The 18,739-nt window shown below is 31.2% G+C and overlaps 1 protein-coding gene across 1 annotated transcript; it reads right to left on the bottom strand.

Moving 5' to 3' along the window:
* Positions 1-745: 745 nt before the first annotated feature.
* LOC119833571 (monocarboxylate transporter 7-like) lies at positions 746-11,095 on the bottom strand. The gene is made up of 9 exons (XM_038357638.1): positions 10,979-11,095; positions 6,791-6,914; positions 5,762-5,905; positions 5,376-5,648; positions 4,883-5,027; positions 2,851-2,998; positions 2,475-2,619; positions 1,237-1,425; positions 746-864 (listed from the first exon to the last, which is right to left on the bottom strand). Exons 1-9 carry the CDS (start codon positions 11,093-11,095, stop codon positions 746-748), a joined length of 1,404 nt encoding a protein of 467 aa, XP_038213566.1.
* Positions 11,096-18,739: the final 7,644 nt, after the last annotated feature.

Raw genomic sequence — 18,739 nt, 5'->3', positions numbered from 1 at the left:
AATATTTATTAAATTTTCATTGAAATAGCATTGAGTATTTTTACCAAAACAAATCATCAAAAAAAAGATTGAGTTTACTTTTATCGATCTTTACTACAAAAAAAGTAAAAAAATGCCTACTTGTTTAATAATTTTATATTCTATATGATACACTATACCAATTGCTTTTCTATTAACTTATATACGATAATTATCAATATGAATTGTTATAACATGCTTAAACCTATACGATGATGAGTGGAAATACTTGTATATGGACTTGATTACTACAAAAAATTTTAAAACCCTCGTAACAATATATTAATTCTTATGAGAGTTAATGTATATTATAAGATACAACGCATACATCGAGTACAAATTTATCTATCTCGTTCCAATTAATTCTTTTAAAGAAGCCTCACAATCGCACTAAAATGTAACGATGCCTTTCTTTCAGACAATTTTTTAACTAATTCAATACACAGCCACATCTGACAGCGAAATTAAGAGGTCTTAATAGTATTTATGTTTATCTGTTCGGTAACATTATCTGTAAGATTCTAGTCAAATTTAACTACCTAAATAAAATTATCAAACATAACAACAACTCAAAAAATAGGAAACCTTTTTGATAAATAAAGCTTGAATTGAACCTAAGCTACGAAGTTTAAAAGCATTGCTTGCAGTAAGCTTGCTTGGGCGTTGAAAACATATTGGTCCCTGCAAGTAAGTGTGAATTAATATAATCAATTAATACTCGATTTCATCACGTTTTTTTACGATACACAAAGAATTCTACAGTCCAGAGAACAATGCAAACGAAACAGCAAAAGCTCATCGCAATAAAACAGCTGACATAACTTCCTGTCGCTTCATAAATTACACCTGGAAAAAAATACAAAATTCTATGAATTAATTTACAAAACATAGAAAAAGATGATGTTACATTATGTTTCCGTTCTTTTTCTTGTTCCCACGACACAGGGAATCCTAGTGTGGGAGCATGGGTTCTTAATATACATATATGTAACAAATTTTTTTGATAAATAAATTATTGTTTATTGTTTGTTTATTGTTTAATATTATATCAGAATTCAGAATAAACATCGTCATTAATTTATCCATTTATCAACGGAAGGACAAAACCAAAAATCAAAACTGAAACTATCCATATCAATGACATGAACTACTGAAAAACGAAGGGAGTTTATATATTTCACTGGTAATATTTATAATTTATAATTGGTGTTTACCAACCTATCATCGGATCGGCCATCAACATAAGACATCCAGAGAACAGAATATGGAGTGCTAAGGCGGCCGGAAAACGGTCGGGTGCTGCAGTCACCAACACCAAGGGGAATAGTACTTGTACTGAACATCTTACGAGGCCCGATATGATTGTTATTGCGAACACAAATGTTACGTTGTCAGAGGTTACCAGAACTGAAAACATACAAAAATGAACATTGAACACAGCCCAAACTAACTGACCGATCGGCCTGAAATATGCAGATGCAGATAACTATGATGTAAGCATACGCTAAAAAAGTATTTCGATAAATTGTTCCCTCGAGGGAAATGGCAACCACGAGGGCAAAGCTGCGGCACCGCGGGTAACAGCTAGTATATTATAAAACTAATATGCCGCTTTCGGTTTCACTGCCATAGTCCCAAAACTATTTCACATAACTGTAATATTTCATTCTTAAACAATTTTAACACCAAACTGAGTACACGATTTTATAATATTCCTTAACATAGAAGTGTATTTCGGAGAAGAAAATTTTATTAAATTATTTATCTAAGTGATTAGGGTACCAAACCCTTTTCCAATACGCAAAACATAAGGGGATTACATAGGCTAACTAAGTGATTTACAATGCCACAAAGAATTTGATCCACAGCAATAAAAATAAAACATAAAAATGTGATTGTGAAAAAATCGTGAGGTGCTCCATATGTCAGTTCAAAAAAGCCCACACTTATTATAAATATTTTATAATTTTTAGTCATTTGTGTTATTTAGTTTTTAAACTATATTGATTTCCGATTGAATTCTTCAAGCAACGTTAGATTAATTATAGAAACATTGATTGTATATGCGTCTAGCTCTTGTAGTCCCCTTTAATCTTAAAGGCACAATTTGTACAACCTTCACCTTTTTTGTACAAAGTCTTTATATTTCCTTAAATAGACCTTGGACAAACCTGATAAATTATCTAATACAAAGAATATTCATGAAAAGTTGTATAAAGATCTTTAAAATAACAATCATATTATGTAAATAAACATTATAAAATTTTCCTTGAATAAACCTGGTCTTTATCAAGTAATAAAAGAAATATTGCATACCAAAATAAATTTCGAATGGAATGATGCGGTCAATTGTTAAATAATTTAAATCAATATGGAAATATTATAAATACTATGAATACGTTTGTTTTCGTAGGTACATTGACATTGTTCTACCATAATAAAAAAGTTGAAATTACCAATTCGAAGTATCATAGTAATGAATGTCCCAATAAAAAACAGTTTTCTGCTATCGACATTATAAAAGTATGTGAAAACCGCTAAAATAAATCTAGCAGCCAAGTCAGCAATAGCACCAGCCATGACGCACGTAGCCACCTGCATCTGAAAAACAGAGAAAAGATAAATAATGTTACTAATTTATTATGAAATATTCCATTATCTGTATTTTATCTGTGATGAAAAAAAAAGCTGGCAACTCATTGACATTTAAACAAAAATAACTAAAACATTACATTTTCAAACAAAGCGAGAGAATTGTAGTTTTAATGTGTTCATAAATATTTCAAACATATGCAAATTTGTGTAAATATAAAGCTTAACTAATTTTTTTACCTTAGAGTACTGATAAGAAAACAACAACATGGGTTCCATCGCAAGATAGGTTACGTCAGACACAAAAGCGAAGCCAAGTCCGACTAAAGTGCAGACGAATCTGGGGTCTTTCAATAGATCTAACTCTACGTTTGCGTAAATCATTTTTCTGTAAGATAAATTTGCAACTTATTACTCTAATATTTATTCATACATTTAATAGATAAAATTAATCGAGCGAGGCCTCGAAAATTTTCAATTCAAAATATGCGAATGAATCAACAAAAGGAATCGATTACTTCGATTACTTCAAATTATTTCGACTTATTATTTTATTTATTCATAATCATCATCATTATGTATTAGTTTCGTTTTTCATACAAATGCAACAAGAGCAGGACTTTTGAAGTATTTTTTATCTAAGTTCTTAGTGGTGCTTAATTATTATATAAAAAAATTAATAATAAGGTATCTTTACAATTTATATAAAAAATACAAAGTTGAAGAGTTTCTTTGACCGCGCTAATCTCAGGAACTACTCAACCGACTTTAAAAATGATTACACCGTTGGATATGAACCTACGTGATCCCTGAGTGCTATAAGCTATACACTATTCATATTAAACCACGGGCGACCGCTAGTTTCTGATATGGGAGATTTAATTTTTGCCAAAAGATGCCCCGCGGGCGGATTATTGTTTGCTGCTTTTAGTTGGTGGAAACATCGGCGAAATTTTTGCAGAAACTTTTTATCTTATTTTCACTACTACGCAATAAACATAGTCATTCCAGCAAATAGTTAATCATTTCTTTTCGTCAACCTCGTTATTTTCACAACACAATCCCGTCATTCATTATCCTACATTTTTGTTTTATTTACCTATCAAAAGATATAGTTTTTCATGCTTTATTTACGTGATCTTACTGAGAGTTATTAAAAAACAATTATAGAAATTAAAAGGGTTAGTTTGTAAAATGCATTGACTGGTAAATGTAATCAATGTTTAAAAAAAAAACTAAATAAATGACGAATCATGTTTAAATCTACAACCTAACGTATTTAACGACACCTCACAAAGTCGTAAGTTGAGGTAGGTAGCGATTTATTCATCCATACAAACGACAAAATTATGCATCAAACTTAACAAAAATTTAACATAAATAAAAAATTCAACCTCATTTCGCGTTGGCTGCTATCTTTAGTAAATTTTCATCAAATAACGCTAAAAACACGCCCGACTAATTCACCGTTCAAACAAAATCGTTACGTTAAATAAAAATGCTCTTAGTGATAGAACTTTTACCTGTATATCATTTGTAACAATTTTACATTTCATAAAAATAGTCTAATATATACCATAAATGTTAAACACGTTGGTTATTCGCAATAAACCTCCAAAGGTATAATATAACTTCACTCAGTCTGGCTATAAAAACTGTTACTATGAAAAGTAAACATACTATGTATTTATTACATTTGATATTCTAATTTGTCATTCTCATATCAAAATATTTTTAGACATCAATTGGGTTCCCCTAATTAATCCGGAGTGGGTTGATTACGAGAACCGAATAGCTGTGATAGCATTAAATAATGTAGGTAAGGAGCAAAAGGTAATGTTCAAAACAATAGATCCGCTCGATATTATTCGAATATTTGTGTACCTTCAATGAAATACTATTGAAAGACAATTAGCATCTTTTGTTTTCGCGATATTTATGTTAGAGATGGATATCAGATTTCAGTGATGCTTAGGTGAGATGTAAGTGAAGTTTTAACAACACCATAAATACGAGTATATTTTATAAACGAAAATAGATCTTTTAGAGGACTAAACACCAAATCATAAAGTTCGATCCACATCCAGTGTGCGTAGAAATAAGGTGAACATTTTGCGACGTACATTTTGTCAGTTATTAGAATCAAACTCTCAAAATAAATAAAAAAATGCAAGTTTAATGGAAGTACAGCAAAAAACCGTATAAATTAAAAAACTTCAACTATTAACATTCACATAATATTTACAAATTATTATGGTTGTACTCTACTTACATAATATTTTTTTGAATCGATTCGTGCCGAACCTGTGATGTCTTATCTTCAACGACGTCATCTCCTGGCAACATTTTTACGACGGTTTCGTCAGTTACTTCAGACTCATTTTTTATTTTTTTAACATCACAAAGTGAAGACAGTTCTGAAATGTCATGTGCACATTGATAAGCGGCGACAAATACGTACAAATAAACACACATACCCGAAGCTAATGCCACAGCAGATCGACAAAGAATACATCACAAAGATGAAGCGTAAGTGTAGTTAAAATATTAAGACGCTGTAACACATTAAGTAATTAACCATTTTAAAAATAATATTCAATGAATGAACTTCTTATATAAATCTTTGCAAGATTGCATGACATTTTCAACAATACGTGCCTACATGATTTGTATAATATGAAACATATGGTAGGAAAAAAAAAATAGTGTAAATTCTTGTTAATTCCAAGGAAACCATAAGACAAAGACCACATTAAAAGAATTACCTTTTATGGCATCCTCGGACACCTTAATCATGTGCCATTCCACAGGATGCATGACTATCATGGCAAATAATAAATGTAAATCCACCGCCATGATTAATGCGAGAGTCCACCTAAACCCATATTCTGCCAGGAGGAACGTGACAAGGATGGGAAAAGTTATGGATGCCATACTACTCATAGTTTGATTTGCGCTCATCATGGCAGTTCGTTTTTTCGTAAAGTAACAGTTAAATGCCGTAAAACTAACTGGTATCATCACTCCAAAACCAGCCCCTGGAATATAAATGGAACTTAGTTTTAAAAGTCACCTATTACAATAAACTTATGAAACCTCTGAAAAGCTACGCATTGTATAGCGATATTTTCATTGCTCTTTTTATATTTACCTCGTATAACACCAAACGTAAATACCAATTGATAAGTGCGTTGCACGAAAATTGTTAAAACATCTCCTAAAATGAACAGTCCCGCTCCAACCAAACCAACTTGTCTGAACGAATATTTCTTCAATGCTATGCCACTTAGAAAACCTAAGAGAAAAAAGAGATAAAAAGTAATCTGTTAGATGTTTATGATTTCCATTAAAAATATGTACAGTCAAAGATAGAAGTTAATTGGCCTTTATAATTATAAACCATTTAAATTGAGTTCATCAATAAAATAGGGAAATGGGTCATTGCTTTTTGATTTCCATCTAATATCTCGGCCAGATCAATTAATATTGCAAATAGGAAATTAATATGACACTGACATACCCCTACTACGGTCTCCTAATAAAACTGTTAGATTAAGATTATAGTTATTGACCTTTCATAGATTAGGGTCAGAGCGGTGTAATATGAACTATCTTCAGTGGAATTCGTTTTACATATTACAAGACGAAAGATTAATAAAAATTTTAATCTCTCCTAATTGACAGCTGGGGTAATGTTTCTATTGGAACAATTGCTTATTAATTTAGTTGGCTAGGCCATTAGCTCTACTTTCTCTGTAAGGATTGTTAAGCAAGAAGTAAAATATGAAATAGAGATAGACAGGACCTAGATCCGTAAAGAAGGGGATTGAAGTATGCAAGAAAATATGCACGCTAGCGAATCTGCGCTTGGCAATTAAATTATATAAATATTAGTTATCCCAAGAAATATACAGATTATTATGTAATACGCTGTCTCCCTGAATTCCCTTGTTCGTGTAATTAATCCATCATCATCATCATAACCCCATTTTCATCCGGGGACACAGGCCTCCTATGAACGTTGAGGCCACAATCCACCACATAAGCCAAGTGCGGGTTGTAGTTGTCACATGTCGTCGAATTGTTGATTCATGGATATGCCGGTGTCTGTCTTTCTTCACCGTTTCGAGCACTGGTTTTATGAATGAATATTAAATTATGTACTAGTGTAATCCAATACCTGCTATTGAAAGTGCTCCATTATAAACACCTATAACAAGAGGAAGTCCACTAGCACCGTCTTGTTCCATGAAAAAGTTATTGAACAATATTCCAAAAGCATTTGATGATCCGAACCCAAGCATCTGTGAAATATTGACATATATATAGAGTATTCTCATTAATTTTTGCACTAACATTTATACATGGACATAAAGGTTTCCTTCAAAAATACCTAACACCATCAATTATTATTATCTATAATTGCAATCAGTTTTAGCTGCTTTAGTATCGTAAAGGTAGGACAGAATGAACCTAATTTAATTTGGAAATTACATTCATATCCCCTTCGGCTCATTGTAACTTTATGAAACCAAAACAAAAAGTATTATGTTTATCTATTATGTCTTAAAAGGTACCCCCTTATTCAGTTATATCAGAAAATAGCTCTTTAGAATTAAATCGCAATAAAGATCCAAATATGATGTTCATACAAAAAATTCGATAATAAACCTACCTGTTGTAAATAATGATAATGTAGGTAAATAGGTTGTATCTACAGGACGATATCGACGTCAAACCGATTTAAATTCTATAATGGTTTCTTCATATTACTTACAAATATATAATAATTTATCAAAGTCGATTTGCATTGAGACCGTTGGCTAGACTGAATAAATTGTTACGAATTACATATACTTATTTTTCGAATTATCTATACATTAAATTCACAAAGTTGCACAACATTTAATGCGGAAAACTTTGGAGATAAAACAACCAAGAAACTAGTTCCGATGGCGAAAAAATATTAACCAATTTTTAATTTAATTCACATCACATATAACTCTGCTATCCTTATATCATTTTGTCAATCTATACTAAGTATGTTCCTATCCATTTAATATTATAAATGCGAAAGCGTGTTTGTTTTTCATATGTTTGTTTGTCATTCTTTCGCGTCACAACGGAATCACTGATTGATGATTTTGGACTCTTAAAGATAGTTTTGAGGCTGGACAATGAGAAAGGCTTCCATTTAGTGCCGTGTAACGTCTCATTTCATGGGAATTCCTTGGGCTGCGGGGCCAAATCGAGCCGTGGGCGGAAACCTAGTAACATATTAATAATGTATATGTAACATAATAATGTGTATATGTAATGTTTGGGAAGTAGTAGAGGATACTCTTTGAATCAACGGAACTGATTTTTAAAATTCTTTTATCAATCGTAGTATTGGCAAAATTGTATGGTGATATTATGTTTAATTTGTTTACTTGTGTGTTACGTTTTTTTGTTTATTTATTCATTAACTTGCTTATAAATTGAAAAGAAGATTAAACTATAATAGTTTACTCTTGAATATAAATTATACAGTTTTTATAACATCTCATTTAATTGCAAATTGTCTCATATATTAGAGTTACACTATTTAACAGATTTTTATTTATGTGTTGACATATATTATTTCATATTGTTATTACTTCTCAGCTATCGAACTTTTTACGTGCAGTATCGGGAAGGCACAGATATCAACCACGGCGGAAGCTATATTTGGAGTCTGGGGTCCATATTCTGTACGTATACTTTATTCAGTAAATGAAATTCATTAATTTATTTTTTATTTCCACAAAGGAGCTATAAAGTTGATAGTTAAAGTTACTTATAATATGATCCCATACTGAATATTTATAAAATTAAATTAGCATTTTCTGACATTAGAATTTGATAGATATGATTTATTTCAATAATAATTAATTCTTTATTGATTAGTTATCCGTCGCACAACCTTCAGCTTTCTTTTAGACATAATCTACGCATAATCCATGTCCGGTATATATGTCGCAGGCAAACTGTATGATTATGCCATTTTCAAACGGCGTCGGTAGTTTACAAATATGCACGTTGTAATATGTTGAGAATTAACTTTTTCCAAACGTGCACTAGAAGCTGGATGTGAGCCAATTAAGACCTGTTATGTGTCCTCCTTTTTAAAATACAAGGAACCTCACCTAACCCAAACCCCTTAACCAAACTAAAAAGACCTAATTCTGAAGTCGCGGTATATTACAAAATGCCAAGCGTTTGAAAACTGACGCCCCGTTTGTAAACGGTTATTCCGTATAATAATCATATAATTTGCCTGCCACATATATACATAGGGCTACACTATCTTCCTTGAAATTCAAATCATATTTGCTATGTAAGCGCAGTAATGACCTTGTTTTCTTAAATATGAGTCTTTTTATACGGAGTGTCCTACATGTGGTGTGTTATTCTCAATGGAACTAAAAGAAATACACGGATTGCGCAAAAATGCTCATAAAATCTGACTCATTTTTTCTAAAATGTATATAATATACACCCCTGACTGATAATTCGCTGACCGAACGCGCACTTTTTTTATAGTGGGGAAATCTTAGCATATATACCCACGGCCCCCGGGGAAGAGATCATGGGTTTTGTCGGATTCCTACCGACTAAAACCCCACAGTATTCCGTTGAGCCACATACGTGAAGGGGCCACGGGTGCTTTTTAGAATTCGTCCGCAACCGTTTTTATAAACACAATAACATTAGCGAATCAGTAAATGTTAGTTGCTAGATGTAAATATAAAATTTTAGAAATCCAATTCATTTTTTTAACGTCGTTTTATTGTTTAAGTATTTTATAAAAAAAACATACGCAACATTATAATTGCCATAGTTGAAAATAGTATGCGCGACACCCAGTACATTTTAAAATTTAAGTATCATTCGTGCTAATCAAATTGTATTTAATTAATTATACATTATTTAAAATTGTACAACCGAAAATATATATTTCTCAAGCTCACAAGGAATGTAGTATGATAATATAATTTCAAATCAATTAATGAGTAGACACAATATATCATCCGCACGATAAATTATTTATGCTGTTTGAACAATATTGAAATGAATTATCGTTAATGCAATATAATGTTCACAACATTTCTGGAATGCTCGCATCTCGGGACGCAGATTAAAATATAAATAAATACATACAACTTTCTAGAAAATTTCTCAATGTAATTAATCTTTATTATTTCTGTTTAATTAAAGTAACTACGTATATATAGTAAAAGTATATACAAAAAGCAGATTTGGATTTTTGTCTAAGAATCAATGAAACCTTTAATTCATTAGCAAATTTTTTGTTTCTTTACAACAACTGGGATGTTCAATTGAAACATTTTGCATCCGCACGGATTCAATGAAATTGTTGTAACGTCAGATAAGAACACGCGTAACAGAAAAATAAAACACTAACTCATTGATAATAATAAATCAGGTTTAATCATGTTTTGATTAATATATGAGCATAAAATATATTATAAATTGAATGTATTTTTTTATACAATACGGTTATTATGTATTAACTTTATAATCGATCGACTGACAATAATTCAGTACATTACTAAAATGGAAGATTAAAATTAAGCGCATTTCTTAAATAAAATTTCAGCTTTCATTTAACTAGTAATCCACCCGGCTTCGCCCGTGGTACCTTTATAGCGTATATTCAGTACGGCCTAGAACTTACAAAGCCCATCACGAAAGAAGTTTTAAAATTGGTCTAGTAGTTCCTGAGATTAGCACAATTAGTGATTCAAACAAACAAACAATATACATATAATATATTGTAATATTTGCTCATGTATATTATATAAAGATACCGTTATGCATAACTTAATTTTTTACACACCATCTATGTAGAGCTAAATGTTTTATTTTTTATTATGAAGTACTGTTTGTTTTGATTTTTTTTATTGAGTAAAAAAGTAAGGTAAAGATAAAGGATAATTTGGATAATATAATAGAATTACAAAGATAAAAAATTCATAAGTGAAGATAAGTTAATATTTAATTTATATCTCATGGCTTAATTTACAATTTTTGTTTTAAATTAAATTGAATTAACTATTTTATGGAGCATTTCAACAAAATAATGATCAATCAAAAAAAAATAATCTGCGTTTTTTTATTTCGTGTGAAAATGCAAATATTCGATATAAGCCTAGCGAAAAAAATGTATATGTAAAAATAAATGAGATAAAAAATCTTCAAATTAACAATTAAAATATGAATCCGAATTAACAATTGAAATTTTTCATTTTATACTGAAAGGACGTAATATAATTGTCCTAGTAGTAAAATAAGCAATTAAAATCAATATAGAATAGGTACTTACGAAAGTAAATCCAACACCAATACAAACTACGTATCCCCAACCCCCGTCCGGCGCTATCAAAGTTTTTTTTCCTTCTTTCGGTGTATTTTGTTCCAAATGTGCGAATGCCTCATCCATTTTTAACTAAGAATAAATAAAAGTCACCTCACCGAAATCAATTCAATTTCGCGATACAATTTTTTGTTATATATATACAGATTAATCTATACTCAGGCGTATTCAATTAAGTTTTTTTTAAGTCATACGGAAAAGAAAAGAATTTTTAATTTATTATATCAGAATATTCCTCCGAGGAGGCGACCCGCACGTAAAACAGCCTGTTTGTTTCTGTCACCATTTTATACGGCACATTTGTGAATCGAAAATAAGGCTCCGATTGAGTACATTATTCCGACTTAACAAAGGCACATATTATTCTCAGACAGCTGGTGATAGTGAGATGCATGTTGTATAAATCAATCCTAATCAAGTATAATCAGGTATATCCTTCGTTATATTTCTTATTATTGTAGATTATTAGCAGTCCCGTATCCGCTCTTGTTGTGCCGGGATAAAAATACAATAAAACATAGCCTGTGATACTCATAGATAAGCTGGCTTTGTAATAATAAAATAATAATTATAATCGATTAAGCATATCCAACGATTACCCTCGACAACGTAGCAAACGCACAAATTCACAAGCTTTTACCACTTTATCAGTATCAATACGCAATTTTAAAAGCAGTGGAATCTTACAACAATTAATTAGTTTGATATTCAAAAAAGCATAAAACATATAAAGCAATGATGTTTTAATGCAAATTATCATATTTATGGCATTCAACATCGTCGTTATTGATTTTTGGCTATTGTCTATAACAAGATTAAAGTTTTAACGAACTGTGGTTCAACAAAAGTTAAGTTAAGGCGATAAAACTAAAATGTCTCCAATTTCAAATGAAAGTATTTAAATATATTTGAACTATGTAGCAACGTTGTAAAGAAGGCTAACTGTATATTTCAATTATTCTGTACACTACCTAGGAAAAAACTTAAAAGAATTATAAACAGATTTTTTAGAGTATGAGTTAATTCTAGTTTTAACCAACGTGTCTAGTTACAACTAGTTCTAACTAGGCAAAACACGTTCTAACGGAAATCGATCTCACCCATAGGTATGAATATATTTTCGCTGCAATGTACTTAAAGAGGTGGTGAAAAAATAATTCTAAAATTTTCAAATAGTGTTGTCCTTTGTGAGAAAAGCATTACGCATATATGTAGTTATATAATTATGCTAACATAATAATCGAGGTCCGAGGTGCGGTTTTCCTATGAAAGGTTATCGAATGCCAAGGATATAGGAAACAAAATAATTAGGCCTAATATTAGGTAGTTTCTCCATATTTTAGTTGTCACTATAAAATGAATGACAACGGACCACTGGCGGGGGTTGGGATATGCAGTTTGTATTGGTGCTGGATTTACTTACGGAAGTAACTATTCGATCTCACTTTTAATTGCTTATTTTACAACTAGGATAATTATATTACGTCCTTTCAATAAAAAAGAAAGGATTTTATTGTTAATTTGAATTCATGTTTTGAATCGTTAATACTTACGTGTAAAGATCAAAAATTATAACTTAACTTAACAATAAATTATATATATTTATAGACCAATATTTATGTTTTTCACACGAAAGAGAAAAAAATGCAAATTATTTTTTTTCATCAATATATTTTTGAAATGCTACATAAAATATTTATATCCAATTCATTGTTGTCAAGGTCATCCGAAATAAAATATCTAGGCCTTATATAAGGTAATTTCTCTATATTTTATGTCGAAATGAACGTTGTCACTATAAAATAAGTGACAACTAAAATATGGAGGAATACATATTTCTAATGGTAGACTAGATCTGCCCGTGGCTCTGGCTTCGTCCGCATATTCAGAAGAAAACCAGCGTTGTTCCCGTTCCTATATCTATCCTATTTTAAGTTTTTTTTTTAAGATAGCTTAGTACAAAATTTTATTGAGTGGTTTGGACGTGAAGAAGATCAGATAGACAGATGGATGGACAGACTAAGTTGCTTTCGCGTTTATAACATTATCAATTAGGATTAATAGGGATTTCAAACGATTGCTCGTACTAATATGAATTTATAAGGCCGGTCAATAGCAAATATGAAATAAATGCAACAGTTTTTGTTTACATATGTTACCAAACGTTCCCATGAGTAAAAACTTGTCCTGCAGCATATATTCAAGAACAGAATAGAATTAATTAAAAATAAAGAACACAAAAATACATATATGACAAACTCACTGATTCTCGCTACTTGAAGGAATATTTTTGCAAACTATTTTTACGGCTTATTTTTTTAGTCCTAGTTTTATATATGTTACAGTTATAACCCATTTTCCGTTCTAGTTCTAATTGGGGAAACCGGGTTGTAACCAAAAACTAATTTTAACAGTCACATAAAATATATAAACAAAAGCCTTCCTCAACTACGACGACTATCCAACACAGATATAGTTTTTAAACAGATTACATACACGTACTCCTCAATTTAATAAAATCATTATTGTATGGATATTACGAGATCGAGCAAAATACTACCCTCTCATCGTCGCAAATAACAGTAAAAAGAGGAAAGATGATGAAGACGTAAAGACTAAATACTTTTTGACAATTAAAATTTAGTCTCAGATGCACAAAATCAGCTCAGAAAAACTAAATTACATGTGTTAGTAGGTACTATGATAGATGTATGAGTAAAAAATAGTGATGTGTTTGTAGGCCTTTAGGTGTTGTTGGTAGACCTTTTAACTATACCTAAATACAAGGCCGGATTAATTTCTGGCAAATACGATACGTAATGATTACTAGCAAAGCACCCTACTTTACGAGGGTTTGCGTAGTTTTCTATCCAAATTGCCTAACACTCTTTATTTAAAATAAAATAAAATAAAATAAAGTAATAAAGTTTTTGATTGATTACACGTCTAGACATTAATAAAAAAGGCTATGTCAATACTAATAATAACTAGTTTCTCCGTTAAGTGTACCAAAAAAATGTATAGGTTGTGGAACAGCAGGTGTGATTATATTATGATATAGTATATGATTATATTAAGTACGTATGTGGTCTATATATTGTATATGCCTAGAGTGTAAGGGAATCTCTTCCAAAGCCAGGGCCAGGCCAGGCACAATAACATGTTTTAATATTGTAATGTCACTTATAACATTTATTTTTTAGCGAAACTCGTGAATCAAGCACTGGCTAGCGTAACAAATTATTTTCTATGATTTTTTCAATTTTTTTTCCAAATTCCGGATATTTTTCTTTCTGGATATAATAACGAAACAATAAATTTATGTAAAAATTATTTTATCAATCAATTACTTATTAATTTATTAGGATTATTACATCCTATAACATCACAATGAGATACAGAACATGTCACCATTGTTATGTTTTTCATCTAATTAGTTTGTATCTAGGGATTATCACAAAAATGCAGATCTCTTTGTCTCTTCGGCTGATTGAATTGTAGGATTTTTGTGTATCTTTAAGCGTATCAAAATTTAAAATACAATAAGATCAACATACATATTTAATATTCGTTCAGGCCCCTTCTACCAGTGGACAATTTGAGCAATTGATTTGGAATTCCAATTTTCTTTCGAGAAAATTAAGCAAATATGACTGTATTCTTTCCCCAACATTTTAGTCAATGCCGTTTCATTTCTTGAAAAGAATTCCCAGAATTCTATGTATTGTATATATTTTTTTCTTATGTTTAGTCGTAGGTAAGAGGTTTATTAGGTTTCTTTCGCCATTTGAGTTCCATTAGAATCAGGGTTCGACTCTGATTGTTGACGGCCAAGCAACAATATAGTATATATCAAAATGTTAGAAAAACAAAAACTAACAAACATCAAAAGGATCCCAGTATTCTAATGGACCCAAGGTTCCCATCAGACTACACACGGCCCAGGGTCTATTGCATAAAGTTTTAGGCAAATTATTATTTTTTATTTAAATGAAACCTTTTCTGATAATATATGGGTATTAAAGGTGTGTTTTGCAGTCTATTTCTTTTTTAATGAACTTTCTTAATAGTGTAGTTTTTCTTTACCTTCAGCAGGCTTAGTATAACAATACCACAATAAATGAAAAGACTATAAATTTTTTTATAATTTAATAAATAAACTATGTAATAGAAGTATTTTTCACCCATTAATAGTTGAGAAAAAATTTTCTATCCTTCTCTTATTCATGGGAACTTGAGAGAACTTCTGGAAAATCTCAAAATTGCTGTTTAGAATGGTCATGTGAGGAAAAAAATCTGGAATAATCTAGAAAATTGTCATTTGAGTGCAGGCTGTCATTATTGTTTTATACCGTTCGAGAAAGTTCTAGAAATTTCTAACATAATCAAGAAAATTTTTGTATAAATAGCTCGATCTCGTAATGATTGATCTTAAAGTCTAGTGGAATCAAAAGTGAACACTGATCATAGGTAAATATTTGAATTTTTACATTTCTTAATAAATTTATTCTTTATTATAAACCTACTCCTGAATACACGGTAGGTACATGGTAAGTTTGATGAAGAAGAGCTGAAGAGGTCTCTTATTATCTAAATCTATAATAAAAATTAAAATATTTCATATCACTAAACCATTGCATGTATTTCTGCTTGAGCAGAGCCGGATTTCGCTAGCATGTCTTTATTATTGTGGTTTCCTGTTTTTTTAAACATTATTGGTCAACAATGAAATCAAATTTATGATGAACATTATATCTTTGTAATAAAGCAATATTAAAGCTCAGACCATTAAGACATAACAACGGTATTGTGAAATTCACATTCATACTTCATGTACCTACTTAGGTATAAAATAAAATGGCTAACGAGGACGAGTAGGTATGTACATAATAAGTAAGGTGCAGCCACAGCACAAGGAACATGTTTGATCCAAAACTTTATTTTTAACCCAGGCTCAGGACATCCATTTCACATTGCACGTGCTCATTTTAAATGGCAGGGCTATATGCACATATTCAGTAGAAACGATTACAAACCAAAGTGTTTCAATACTAAGTACTTATACTTATCAATTATCATATCTGCAATAGCTTAATAGAAAGATTATACCTACAATAAAACGGCAGATTGCCTAATGATGATCAAAGGCGCCTGGATTATCTACAGATTACGTTTTAATTGTATGCATGTCGGTAATTGGCACCGGGCGGCATAAAAAAGGGCAAAGCGCTAATGTATTATTTTTTGTATTTCAGAAAATAAATAAAATCCTATTAATATTATAAATGCGAAAGTTTGTAAGTATGGATGTATGGATGTTACTCTTTCACGTAAAAACTACTGAACAAATTGCAATGAAATTTGGTACGTAGACAGCTGGATAACTGGAATAACATATAGGCAACTTTTTATTCCGATATTCCTACGGGATACGGACTTACGCAGGTGAAACCGCGGGGCACAGCTAGTACTTACATATTTGGAACAGCGCTCATAAATTTTGAAATACAGCCTGGAGACAGACGCACAGTGAAGTCTTAGTCTTAGTCCGTTTTTGTTTGGCACCATAGTCCCAGTTGGTCCTTAAATCCTCGCTACGCCACTGATTAAGTATCTCATGATTCGGCACTTACGACACTCAATAGTATATATCTAGGAAACTTAGATATTATTTACCTTTTATTTGTGTTCTTAATGAAACTAGAACAAATATATGTTTTGTTCTACCTTCCATATTCTACCAATGAGACAAATGAGATCATACATCATCTGTGTACCATTAATGTGAAATTACCACATCCTTTTATTTAGGCTCTCTTACAAGTATCGTAAATACATTCCGCTATATTCCAAAAATAACTTTTGGGGTTCAGTAACACGGTGCTGATATTGATTAAATAACAAATGTGTCTGCATTACGATGTGAGTAAGAGATCTGATGAAAATCGTTTAGAGTATGTACGGAGCAAAATCATTATTGTCATCAAATTATTAAACCATTTATTTTAATAGCTATGTTAAAGAAGGCAAAACGGAAATAATCACTGTAAAATGTAACAAGTTTTTGAGGTTTTTAAAATAAATATATATAGGTAGATAGGTTAGTGCAACATTTTTAAAGGTTCATATTCTTTACAACTACATATTTTTCGAGATTTGCAAATCTAAGAAATATCTATAAAAAAAATTATTCGCTATCGACGCAAAAACAGGTTGTTATAAATTTATGTGTGCGTATGTCTCCCGAACGAAGGAAGTGATTTTGATAATGTTTCTGTTTTGTTTTTGTTCGAAATGTGAATTAGTCAAAAGTGCTCTTGCCTTGCCTTGCCACAAGATGGAGAATTAAATAAAACTTGTATTTAGAATTTTCTACAATGAAAATTCTAAATCCAAGACGTTGTTTAAATGAAAACTGTAGGTACCTACGTACATAATTGGAGTTAGGTACGTCTCACAGATAAATATTGTAGCGTTCTGCAGTCTGCTAGTTATTAACAGAAAAACTAAAATCGGTGTTGCCGTTTACTCGCTACAAACTTTAAAAAAATCTATTTTTCTTTGAAGGATTAGCAAAACATTACGTCAATATAATTCTTTCTTATGCCACCTCCTCATTGTTAATATAACTATAAGCTTAGGTCATTAAAAGTAAAACATATATTAAACATTTAACATAGTAGCTTATAGTACGATAGATATAGCTCAGACACCACGAAACTTTTTTATTCGTATTTTAGATTGCATATTCAAAAAGACTAAGAACTAAAAAAACCACGAATTAAACTTGGTACCTACATCAATAATAATTTAGATGAAGACCGGTGGGATATTGGATTACACCAAATTAGACCACGTGTCTGTTGAAGCGTTGTCTAGGAAACCAATAAAATAAGTTAATCCCGTCAATGTATATTGATCCAAACGTGCCACTTAAGGATTCAGTGATATCTTGCTATTGACTCTTAAAATACCTGTAATAGATATATCCTCTTTGATCGGGTTTCCGGTTTGAGTTATATAGTTTCATAACCGAAGCCAACTAGGTCGGTTATCCATTTGTAGAGGCGTAATGTGTGCAATCGACGTTACGCCTCTCCAAATGTTCATGGATGGTGACAGCGCTTACCATCAGGCGACCCACCAGCTCATGACATAAAAAATGGTTACCTACTTCATTCCATGATGCATGATTTGGGCCAGCTCGCACCGGGGAAGTACCACACCCCTACAGAAGACCGGCGTAAAATAGAAGCATGCTACTGTGTTTCGTTCTGTACCTTTTTTTGAAAGACAAAACGGTATCTATGCAAGACATTCCGTCTTGCATAGATACCGTTGCTTTCTATCGCGAACCACTCGGCGGCAGCCTATCACCGGGTCAAGCGTAATGTCTGAAATACCTGAATTAATCTTACTTATTTAAACCCAATAATCTGCAAGAATATCACCAGCCGGGAGAAGAAGTTAGCTATCGAAGTGGGTTGCTTATAATTAAATAAAACACATATACGGGTAACCAATTACTTGTTTAATCATTGTTTTTGTCTTGTTTTAATATGTACTCAATACATTGTACACTGATCAATATCATAATATTTTAAATAGTACACAGCGCTACGAGACAAAATATAAAATACTTCATCTAAAATTGTATTTATGTACTTATCAACTGTTATGATTATACGCGTATTGACTATCGACCCGCAA

The sequence above is a fragment of the Zerene cesonia genome, chromosome 17 (assembly GCF_012273895.1).
Source record: "Zerene cesonia ecotype Mississippi chromosome 17, Zerene_cesonia_1.1, whole genome shotgun sequence".
In the NCBI taxonomy this organism is placed as follows: domain Eukaryota; kingdom Metazoa; phylum Arthropoda; class Insecta; order Lepidoptera; family Pieridae; genus Zerene; species Zerene cesonia.
The sequence above is the reverse complement of the archived record's forward strand: the minus strand, read 5'-3'. Positions and strand labels throughout refer to the sequence as shown.

Coding starts and splice junctions, on each gene's coding strand:
- LOC119833571 (XM_038357638.1), bottom strand. CDS start 11,095: ATGGATGAGGCATTCGCACATTTGGAACAAAATACACCGAAAGAAGGA. Junction 5,649..5,761: donor TACGTTTGGTGTTATACGAG/GTAAATATAAAA, acceptor TTTATATTCCAG/GGGCTGGTTTTGGAGTGATG. Junction 2,620..2,850: donor TTTCTTATCAGTACTCTAAG/GTAAAAAAATTA, acceptor TCTGTTTTTCAG/ATGCAGGTGGCTACGTGCGT.